The sequence below is a fragment of the Myotis lucifugus genome, unplaced genomic scaffold (assembly GCF_000147115.1).
Source record: "Myotis lucifugus unplaced genomic scaffold, Myoluc2.0 scaffold_52, whole genome shotgun sequence".
Taxonomy (NCBI): domain Eukaryota; kingdom Metazoa; phylum Chordata; class Mammalia; order Chiroptera; family Vespertilionidae; genus Myotis; species Myotis lucifugus.
In genome coordinates this window covers 5,880,542-5,892,718 of record NW_005871100.1, presented here as the reverse complement: position 1 = coordinate 5,892,718, position 12,177 = coordinate 5,880,542, and the positions used below count along the sequence as shown (strand labels likewise).

Here is a 12,177-nt window from a genome sequence, read left to right as displayed (position 1 = left end):
TCTCATCAAGTTTATCAACAGACTCTAGAAGCCTCTTGAGAGACCTCAAAAGTGTGGTTCTGAACTCAATATCCTCCCTTGATAGTTTTGTCCTGTTTCTTTGTCTCCACATTTTTTTACGCTTTCTTGGTACACCCCCTAGTGGTCTTTGTGCGCAGTCTTGTTGTAGTTAAGCCTTGATTGTTATAGTTAATACTAGAGGGATTTGACCTCCAGGCCGACTGGCTGTGATAATCAGCTGTGTTTGCAGTAGAAGAACTTGTGTCCTCTAGGGAGGTGCTAATCTAGCCTTTGCCTGAGGCTATCCGGCAAATGCCTCTGTGCAGGGCTTGGGCGGGGCGGGTCCCACAGGATCAACAGGGCGGAGGAGGGAGCAGTTATGGCTGCTCTCAGTCCGTCCCCAGGGGCTCTGCCTCTCTGTCCCAGCAACCGCTGCAAACCTCGGAGGGACCGTAGCCAGACAGTCCTGCTTCTCCCGTTTGAGTCTGGGTCCCGAGAGACTCGCCCGGATCTGGAGCTCAGAGTCTGAGGTTCCCTCCGGATTGAAACAGACAACCGCGCCCTCAGCCACCAGCCCGCGCCGCGCGCACTCCGCACCTTAGTATTTTACTTCAGCACTGCGCCTCCTCTGATTCTCGGTTCCTCCTAGTTGTAGAACTTCCTCTCAGCCAGCCTTCCTGTGGTTCTGGATGATGTCCGTTCCGTCTTTTAGTTGTATTTTTGAAGTGGTTGTTCGAGGCAGCAAACTCCAGCGTTAACCTATGCCGCCATCTTGGTTTCTCCTAAACACATTTTCAAAGATTAACAACTTTTTATTTTCTCCCTCCCATTTTTTAGATTTATGTAATTTAATTATTCTAACAATCACAGTGGATAGAAACAGTTAAGAACAGACATCACTATTTTCTCTCTCTCTTAAACAAATATTTTAAATTGATTTTTAGAGAGAGAGAAAGGGAGAGGGAAAAACATCAATGTGAGAGTGAAACATCAATCAGCTGCCTCCTGCACAACCCCCTACCTGGGATTGAGCCCAAAACCTGGGCATGTGTCCTGACTGGAATTGAACCAGCAACCTTTTGATGCATGGCACGATATCCAACCAACTGAGCCATATCGGCCAGGGCTGGCACTCTGTCTTTATTTAACTGAAAGAATGTGAGGACTGGAGAGCATGTTATTTAAATATTGAATAAATGTTCTATGTTTATATAATAATTAGTTTGTATTAGTGTTAGAATAAAATTACCAGGTCTTTATCCATATTACAGCTCTATATATTATGGATAATCATGGTAGACATATCTTTGAGATACCACTTAGAATCAGGGAGTTTAATCTAGCTTGGGTCTGGGAAATGATATTTTTGGTTCTTTAGTAATGCAGAATGACATAAGACTTTTGAGAAAAGAAATTGTCATTGATAATCATTTTGTTTCTAGGATGATCTTTCATTTATCTTTTTAAAATGTAAGTATTAAGGCATACAGTGTGTGAAATTTTGTTTCTATTTGGCTTCTGACATACAGTCAAAACTTGGTTCTAGAATGTCTCTATCTCAAGCAATTCGGTTCTCGACCAAGTTGTTCATGGAAAAAATGACTTGGTTTTCGAACACAACTTTAGTTTTTGAGCGACAACCTTTTCGTGCTGGTTCCTCAGCATGACAAAAAGCATCTCTCAGACCACAAAGGAGAGAATTTTGTTGTTGTTGAAATAAATGATTAGCACAATTTTAAAACATAAAGAGGCCATCAAAAGTGCTAATTTTGCTAAGGGTACGGAGTGTTCACAAAGCAACAATCACAGGCAATTGAAGAGGTAGAAAAATTATTGTTGATTTGGATAAATGCAAAGCAGTTGGCCAGTGATAGCATTTCAGAGGCAATGATATGTGAAAAAGTGAAGGTGCTGTATACTGACCTCCTAAAAGACACCCCTGGAACAAGTGCTGAAAGTGATTCATTTAAAGCTGATAGGGGGTGGTCCACTAAATTTAAGAAAAGAAGTATTTATTAGACATGTAAGATTAAAACAGAATCATTTATGGGTCTGGAATGGATTAATTTATATTATTTCTAATGGGAAAAATTGATTCGGTTTTGGAACAAATCACTTCTTGAACAGCCTTCCAGAAAGAATTGTTTGAGAACCGAAGTTCCACTGTATGAGTCTAGTCTGTATGAAGGCAGAAGACCGGAATAGATTATATTTTTCAGATCCCAACTAGTAGAAAACTCATTGTTTATTACCCTGTGGCCTAACATTTTTTAACCTTTAAAATTTTAATTATTTCTAAAAATTTAAATAACAGTAAAAGTACAGTTTCCTATTTCAATCTCAGTAGGATATGCTTGTTCTTTGTTTCAGCAAGAGAAAACAACCACCATGGATTTAACTAAACATTTAAAAAGCACTCTGAAGACTCATGTAGGTACCAGAATGAAAAATCTAGCAGCTAAGGTTGAAAGATTGAAAGAAATTAGGTAGGTAAGAGCATATTTTTGAGAAGGATAATTTAAAATAATTGTTAATTAGTTGGTGCTCTGTATGCCCACCATTTTTGCTTTGAAATTTAACTTTGTATTTTTATAACTTTAAAGAGAGAAACTAAAAATAGTTACTCCTGATTAAACAAATTTTGTAGTGTTACATTGTTAATAGAAGGAGTTATATTGTCCTAAAGTCATCTGTGAGAGTGAAATTAAAAGTTCAACACATGGAGAACTACTACCTCCAGTTTTTTTGCTTGATGTTACTTTCAGGCCTATACTGAAGCTAAAGATTTCAGTAATCTAAATTAACTAGAGGCCTGGTGCATGAAATTTGTGCGGGGGGGGGGGCGTACCCTCAGCCCAGCCTGTACTCTCTCCAATCTGGGATCCTTGGGGGATGTCCAGGATCGGGCCTAAACCGGCATTCGGACATCCCTCTCTCAATCCTGGACCGCTGGCTCCTAATCGCTCGCCTGCCAGTCTGCCTGGTCGCCCCCAACTGCCCCCCTCTGCTGGCCTGGTTGCCCCTAACTGCCTCCCCCTCCCCGCTGCCTGGTCACCCCACGCAGCCTGCTGTTCAGTCGTTTGGTCGTCCCTCACTAACCTCCCTGCCTGCCTGGTTGCCCATGCAGCCTGCTTGTTCAGTCGTTTGGTTGTCCCTCACTAACCCCGGCTTGGTGGTAGGCAGCCATCTTGTGAGGATGTGAGGGTTATTTTGCATATTACCTCTTTATTATATAGGATTATACTCTAAGGAAAGAAAAAAGTGGTCATCATGGAGTCAAAAGAAAAGAAATGGATTAGAAAGTCTTGTACAGAGTTTATTTAGCATTTCCCAGACTTTGTGAACTGTGTAGGTATTTTATCTAATAGAGGATTGCTTTATTGCTGGTTAGGAATAATTTGTTACACTTTTCTGGAATGTGGAAAAAATAGTTCTCAAAATAACCTAGTTCCCTTTCATGCTGTGCTACACATAGAACTTAAACCAGTAATTCATTTTCTCATGTACTTTGAAACACTAAGAAGTTGCCCTGAATGAATGCTGCATGTTGGTCGTCTGTCCAGTGAAAACATTCTCCATTATAAATCCATAAATTGGCATCCTATATAATAAAAGCCTAATATGTTAAGTGTCCAGTTGTCTGGTCATCTGTTCAACCAAAGTGTAATATGCTAATGATATGCTAAGGCCACTCAACCGCTTGCTATGACATGCACTGACCACCAGGGGGCAGACAGTCAACCAGTCGACCAGTTGCTATGACGTGCACTGACCACCAGGGGGCAGATGCTACAACTGGTAGGTTAGTTTGCTGCTGGGGTCTGGCCGATCAGGACTGAGTGAGACGGGCTGGACACACCCTGGAGTACTCCCATGGTCCTTCCTTGGCTGGCCAACCTCTCGCGTCCCTCCCCAGCCCCGATCGTGCATCGGTGGGGTCCCTTGGCCTGGCCTGCACCCTCTCACAATCCAGGCGGAGGGACCCACCCCCTGAGTGCATGAATTTCGTGCACCGGGCCTCTAGTCTGGTTTATAGTTTGAGTATTTTGGTCCCTGTGGCTAATCAACCTTTGACATACCTTGAAAAATTAAGTGGCTACATTGCAAAGATGTGAAACAGACTTCAGACCAAAACAATCCAATATATTTCAATCTATATTTGAAGACATAATGTGCTACTTGAATGGTGGCAGTCTAGCTGGAAGCTAGTAAAAAGAATATGAATGGACCTTGTTAGTTTTGATAGTTGACCTCCCTTTCTGATTGCCTTTTCTTTTTACATTTCTTTTTAAAAGTCTACAAATGCTGGTCTGCTTATTTAGGGTATAAGAGCTGTGTGCCTGTAGTCTTGGTAATTTAAGTCTAAAATTTGTAAGTATATTTACAAATCTAATTGTCGACAAGAATTGAAGGTCCATTTGATATAATTTAAATTCTGCAGACTTGAAGTTGTCCTTTTATATAAAGTTTTTAAAAAATACTTAATTTTTTTTCAGTCATATATATTTTTTAATTAAAAGTTTCTACCAAAGTTATTTATGGTTTTATATAACGTTTAAAAAAGTACCTCTTTATAGCCAATTTTATAAATGGTAACTTTAGACCATAGTATTTAAGCCCAACTTTTTCTCATACCAACTTAAAAATTTTTACTATCTTTTCCTTTTTCTTTCTTTTTTTTTTTAAAAAACAAATAGACGTGTTAACATCAATGTTCGTTTGGGAAATGACCTTTCAGATGCTATACAAATGTTGGATGAAGAGTGCTTTACTACCCCAGTTTCTTTGAATGAATTAGAGATAATTTGGGCAGAATACAATCTGGCTCAGGAGAAGATTAAAACTTGTCAAAATGTGGTGGGTGAAGAATTTCTCTCTATTATGATTTTTTTGTGTGTTTAATATAAGGAGATATCTTTTGAGAAAACAGGACTACAGATACTGTAATGATACTTTGCATGAAATTTTAATTTTTACAGTATCTTTATCATTATTTGATTCCTTTTATTGCTTATAAGAAAGGTAGGGAATAGTGGTTGTAGATAAAGGGTTAACAAAATCTTTTCCACTTTTGCATGAGAATTTGATCTTTGGTTAGTTCCCTTGGTAATGTGATAACATATTTTTGTCATGTTTCTAGGCAACATTGTTTAGGAAAATAAAACCCCTGATAGGTAAATTGTATCTGGACAGGGAGGAACTATAGACTACAAGTACTTGGTGGAACACTTGCAACTGGGCATACCCCCTGAGGGACCCTGGACGCTATGCCTGTAAGAGATAGTAGTTGTTGAGGGGCAGGAGACTAAGTCAGTGTGGCTACCACACCTGCTACCAAGGATCTTGTCTTTTGGTCTGAGGTGTGTTTTATGCTTCAGTTTTGGACTCTGCCTTACTATTAAATGCTATCTAAACCACCCATTGTTGAGAGGTGGCTATTTGTGGCGAGGGGAGGGATATGAAGAATGGAATATTTCACATGAATTCTTTATTAGTATAGGTACAAGTATATTTATTTCCTCTTCCAATTTTCTTTAGTTTATTATATTGAGCTGCTGGGCAGAACTTGTTTTTTTTATATAAAGATATTTGGCACAACAGTCATTGTTTTCCTTAGTACTTGTGAGTTCTACGCATGTGTTTGGAACTGTCCACTTTTAAGTGTTGGTGGTTTCTGCCTCTGAGGAGTATTCTCTGAAAGTCTTATTCCCTATTCATACTTAGGTTGGTCAGTTGGCAACTAACTGACTCTGAATGAGCAGAGTGAAAGGATAACTAGGCCTCTGGAAATGTCAGGAATATTTAATTTGGAGAAAGGTTAGATTTGGGTTATTTTACATATTAGACCCTAACTGGTCACTTCTGATTATGGAAGGAAGAAAGTGACAGAAGTATTAATTTTTGAATCTCAGTGAAACACTGGCAATGCTATAGGTACTTTGTAAACTTTTCCTTACACTAAATTTTTTCCTCTTTTTTATTAAATTTATTGGGGTGACATTGGTTAATCAAATTATATAGGTTTCAGGTGTACAGTTGTATAATACAGTCCATCATCTGTATATTGTATGTTCACCACCCCAAGTCAAGTCTGCGTCCATTGAGGGTAGGATGGGAATAGGGGGAGAAAGTGTGTAATTAATAATAGGAACTTGAATATTTTTCCTAAGGAAAACAAAAATTGCATTGTTGCAGAAATAATGGGAAAAAAATAAAGATTAGCAGAGCAGGATTGTTGAATTTAAATGTCTTATTTTTAATTAAGAGAAAGAAAGCTCTTTGTCAGTTTGTTGATCTAGGGCGGGGTGGGAACGTCCTGCCCGAGGGCCATATGAAGCATTAGGGGTGAGTTAATAAAATGTTTGACCAAATATAGTAGGCTAATTTTTAAGTTGACTATTTTTTATGGCCATTTGATTTATAAATATCAAAATGGCTATTGGTAGAAAAAAGGTTCCCATCCCTGATCTAAGGAGAGGTGTTTGTCTTATTTGCTACTGTGTTTGGAGAATGTAATTTAAATTTTACTGTTTTGAAGAGATCAATCAAAAAAATTTTTTTTCATTAATTTCAGAGAAAGGAAGGGAAAAGGGGGGAGAGATAGAAACATCAGTGATGAGAGGGAATCATTGATCAGCTGCCCCCTTCTGGGAATCAAGCTCGCAACCCAGCCATGTGCCCTGCCCACAACCACTGGAGCCACACCAGCTGGGCTAAAGATCAATTTTTTAATATAAGTCAATGTATAAAAAAACACTGGATGTATTTATTAATGATGGTTATTCTTTTTTCTCTTCCTTCAGAATGAAGGGGATATTTTGATTGCCAGAAGAAATGAAGTGCAACAGAAACTGTGCACGGCAGTAGAAGTTTTTATTTTGGAAGTAGATGAGTTACCTCTTAATAAACGCTTGAAAACATTGCAGGTTGGAATTTAAAAGGATACATAGCATTAAATACACATTTATCGTTTGAGATGTGAAATTGGCATTTACCTGGAGACTTCAGATAGTACTAAGGGTTGCAAAAGTTTTTTCTTCTCTTTGATTCTAATTTCTTCTTAATGGAATTAAAATTTCCTATGAATGGCCCTAACCGGTTTGGCTCAGTGGATAGAGCGTCGGTCTGCAGACTGAAGGGTCCCAGGTTTGATTCTGGTCAAGGGCACATGCCGGGGTTGTAGGCTCGATCCCCAGTAGGGGGTGTGCAGGAGACAGCCAATCGGTGGTTCTCTCTCATCACTGATATTTCTCTCTCTCCCTCTCCCTTCCTCTCTAAAATCAATAAAAACATTAAAAAAATTTCATATAAATGTATTTAATATGTTTATGTATATATGTGTATCTGTTCTGCATGTGAAGAAAGTTCTCTTTTTCCCACAGGTGGTACAGTCCTCTCCCACTTGCACAGATTGTATTCACTTAGTGCTATTCTCTGTCTTCCCAAGGCTTTCTCAGAGTTTTATGATGGAAAATTCAGGCTCTATTAAGTTTTTTCGTGTCTCTGTGACATTTCTAGAGTTTGATTCCTCGAGAGAGCCAGCAGGCTCTCTTGTTTCTTCCAGTCCTTTTAAAAATGCTTTAAGTACACATACATGTTTGGTGTCTTTCCTTAATTGGAATTATTGGTATATTTTGATGTGTAGTTTATTTTTGTTAAGCAGTAGGTCTTGAAAACTTCCGTGTTAGGATAAAACAGTAGTGATTCTAATTTAAAGCCAGAGAAAAGAGGGAGCTTTCTTTTTAATAGCAAGCCTAAGATTATAAAGCTTTCTATATGTAACCATAATTCATTAGTAAACTTTCACTGTTAGAGTCCAAACAAGTCAGCTTCTAAGTAGTTGTATGCTTTCATGTCTAATTGTTTTGTTCTATTTATAAAATTCTCAAGGATAGAGAGTCCACATACTACATTTCTGTCTCTCAGGTTCTAATACAGTGCTTTAATCCTAGTAGGAAGTTAATAAACAGAAATATATCTCTGCAGGATTTGTCAACCTCTTTAGAAGCAGTATATGGACAGGCCAACGAAGGAACAAACTCTGAAGAAATACTTAAGAAATTTTATGACTGGAAGTGTGATAAAAGGGAGGAACTCACCAGTGTTAGGAGTGAAACAGAAGTTTCTCTACAATGTCTTGTAGCGTGGTTCCAGAGCACCTTAAAGGTAATAAGAGCTCTTGCCCAGTGGCACAAACCAGGGAATTTAAAAGAAAAATTTCCAAATGTAATTTACCTCTTTTCTGAGAATGAGGGGTGCGGGGAGGATGAGAATGAATATGAATGAGAATGTGTGTGCTGGGATGGAGGAGTGAGGAATTTACAATATTTGTAGTCTGTTTAGGACCTATATAAAAACAACTTCAAGCTATAGGTGTAAGATAATATCACTGGAGTTTATTACAAGTAGTGTGTATTTTGCAGCTATAGTGTGGAGATAAGGGTATGTAAAAATACATGTGATTTAGAGGATAGTACAGCTTTCCTATTTTTTTTTTTAGCAAGGTGAATTTTAACATTAGTTGGTTAACTGGTCATGCTTAAAATAATATGCTAATTCATGTTGTTTAAATCTTTTGAGTTTTAGATATCTTAAAGATCTTAAAGATAACTAAATTAAATAGAGACTCTTAGTCTTAGTTGATAAAGGGTGTCCCAAAATTCACACAAGAAGTAATTTTGAAAGAAAACACAGCTTTATAATTAAAAATTGTAAATTTTTTATTGATTCATAAAGTATACAGTATAGGGTTATGTATGGAATAGCATATTGGGTAAATGGATTATCATGTCGCAATAGAGAGCACCATTAACTGTTACTGCCTGAGCAGCCGCGTTTTCGAAGAAGAATGGTCCGATGATGCCTCCAGCCCAAAATCCGCACCAAACAGTGACACGTTGTGGATGCATTTGTTTCTCAACAGTCACTCGTGGATTTTCTGAACCCCAAATGCGACAATTTTGTCGATTAACCAAGCCATCCACAACATGTCACTGTTTGGTGCGGATTTTGGGCTGGAGGCATCATCGGACCATTCTTCTTCGAAAATGCTGCTGCTTAGACAATAACAGTTAATGGTGCTCACTATCGCGACATGATAATCCATTTACCCGATATGCTATTCCATACATAACCCTATACTGTATACTTTATGAATCAATAAAAAATTTACAATTTTTAATCATAAACCTGTGTTTTCTATCAAAATTGCTTCTTGCGTGAATTTTGGGACACCCTTTATTAGATATTAGAGAAGATGTTTGGTGTATCATTCTTTTTAGTTCTTGTTTACTATTATAAAAACAGCATGTAATTTTCCAAAAGGTGTGGGGACATGTGGTTCTATATTATATACTCAGAATGTTAATTAAATTTTAGCCTAATTTTGTTATTGATTCTCTGTTCTTCTGTTTGCTTTACAACTTCCTTAGCAAGGGCAATCTGTGTGAATGACTTCCAAATATGAATTTCTTTGTTTTGGAAAAACACAAGTTAATCTCCAGCTACTTCCATAACTGTTTTTTTGTTTTGTTTGTACTTTCTTTTTTTCCATTTGGCTCTTGCCAGATGATTTTTTTTTTAACTTCTTTATTGTTGAAAGTCTTACATATGTCTCCTTCTCCCCCCCCCCCACCATTGACATCTCCCCAGCTGTTCCCACCCCCCAGCACATGCCCTCACCCCCTACTGTCTGTGTGCATGCATAAAAGTGCTTTGGCTGATCTCTTACCCCCCACCCCCTCGCCTTCCCTCTGAGGTTTGATGGTCTGTTTGATGCTTCTATGTCTCTGGATCTATTTTTGTTCATCAGTTTATGTTGTTCATAATATTCCACAAATGAGTGAGATCATGTGATACTTAATCTTTCTCCAACTGGCTTATTTCACTTAGCATAATGCTCTCCAGGTCCATCCATGCTGTTGCAAATGATAAGAGTTCCTTCTTTTTTACAGCAGCATAGTATTCCATTATGTAGATGTACCACAGGTTTTTAATCTATTCATCTGCTGGTGGGCACTTAGGATGTTTCCTTTTTGGTATTTTCTTATGGATAATTAATATAAGTAAATTATTGCTTTATTCTCTTTTGTTATTGATCACAATTATCTTTCTGTTTAGGTTTATTATTTGTTATCTTTTTCTTTCATTTCCATAGTCTGATTATTTGAAACCAAAGTCACCATTTGTGATCTTTAGTTCTATATTATAATTTAGGCCCCTGATTTTATTCTATTTAATATTTTACTATTAAGTTTATTTCCTGATAGAAAATACCTTTGTTTTTCTAATGAATGGGACCATTTGAGTTTAGTCTGTAACTTTTAGTTTCCAGATTCCTAAATACTAGTAAGTCATTACCAGTTATAATCATATTCCTTCCTTGTTCAAGACCTAACATTGCCTGCCTAATACTTTCAGATTTAATGTTGCCACCTGCACATTCAAGGTTTCTTTAACCAGTTTTAGTAAGACTAACTCTTACTATTCCCCAAACATCTCGGTCTTGTCTGCCCCCCCCCCCCCATACTTTTCCTCTGTATTCTCTTACCTCTGTTAACCACTAACTATAAAAAATCTGTTGTTGTTTTTTTTTAGGGGTGTGAAGCATCTGAACGCCCCCCCCCCCCCCATGCTTAAGTTATATGAGGGTAGTACTTTCTTTATGTGTATCCTTATTTCCCCCACATTGCTCAGTAACTAGGCCAGCGGTTCGAGACCCCTTTAGCGGTTGAACGACCCTTTCACAGGGGTCGCCCAAGACCATCCTGCATATCAGATATTTACATTACGATTCATAACAGTAGCAACATTACAGTTATGAAGTAGCAACGAAAATAATTTTATGGTTGGGTCACAACATGAGGAACTGTATTTAAAGGGCCAGAAGGTTGAGAACCACTGGATTAGGCTAATGCTCTGCTCCAGTTATAAGGATACAATACTTATTGAAATAATTAAATGAGATATTTCATGCTTTTATTTTTTATAAATGAGGCTTTTGATCTATCGGTGGAAGAATCACTGACTTCTGAAGACACAATTGATAATATTGATGAAATCCTAGAGAAGGCTGAGTCAAGTGTCTGCAAAGAGCTGGAGATATCTCTGATTGTGAGTATTGATATTTATTATTGCTTCCTTTGAAGCAATATGGTTTATTTCTCTTGCTGGTTAGAAAGTATCAAGACTGGTCTTTGCTCTTATAGGCTTGATTGAAAGAGTAACACTGTCAAGTTCTAATCCAAATACAAAGCAAAATCTCATTCTTCCCCAGGCATGGTATTTTCATTTTTAATAGGACATTTAACATTAAAAATAAATAAAATGTAATGTTTAATTCTAGGAAATCTAAGTGTGACCACTTTCTGAAGCATTTGATTCTTTAGTCCATCATACTCAATGACTGAAATAAAAGACTCCTAGAATTTGTGAAAACTTGAAATAAATCTGTGAGAGCTTTGGAAGCAGATACACACGGTTGATTAATAGCTCCATTTCTCTATTGTGTATATTCTCTGTTGCTATATCAAGTTAAAAATTAGTGTAACTCCTCAAAAGAATATTTTTTAATGTTAATATTGTTCACTAGGATTCTTTCCCAGTTTTTCAGCTGTTTACCAAAGTCTCAGTAGTAATGTTCTTCATTTTACTTATTTCTTTTTACCGTTTGTGATTTTATTTAGATTAGTATTAAAATATATACTTAACTGTATTCTCTTTTGTCAGATAGTCCTCATTTAGATGGTTTTGTTAGACTTGACTTTAGAAATGGTTGTTAATAGATGATTTCTAAAAATAGCTTTGTGTTGAAGTTCTATATATTGTGTAGTTCGTACATTTAGCATTGTAGTATCCCTGATTTCCTTTAATGTTCCTCTACTCCAGACAGCTGTAAGAATAAATGTGTAATGGGAGTAAAATTCCCATATATACATCTTTGACATCATTCTTTATTCTGTCTAGAAAAAGATTTGTGTGTAAGAAGTATTTTGAAATGGATTAGAAATTTGTTAAAGGCATCATTTTGAAGTTTTCCATTGTTATTGAAAGTTTTAATGTTTTGGATACTCTTTTGTCTATAATTCCATGTGTGTGATTTCATTTAGGAGCAAGGTGATGCAGACAAGGAGATCATTTTAAGTACATATTAGTCAGTACTACAGAGATCCATTCAGA

General features: G+C 37.2%; 1 protein-coding gene across 1 annotated transcript in view; it reads left to right on the top strand.

The window, feature by feature from the left end:
- Positions 1-12,177, top strand: part of STK31 (serine/threonine kinase 31) — a 56,132-nt gene that overhangs the window by 18,427 nt on the left and 25,528 nt on the right. Inside the window, 6 exon segments of the mRNA XM_006088797.3 lie at positions 2,371-2,486; positions 4,698-4,857; positions 6,804-6,926; positions 7,987-8,166; positions 10,996-11,112; positions 12,108-12,170. Coding sequence (XP_006088859.1) covers positions 2,371-2,486; positions 4,698-4,857; positions 6,804-6,926; positions 7,987-8,166; positions 10,996-11,112; positions 12,108-12,170 — 759 coding nt within the window.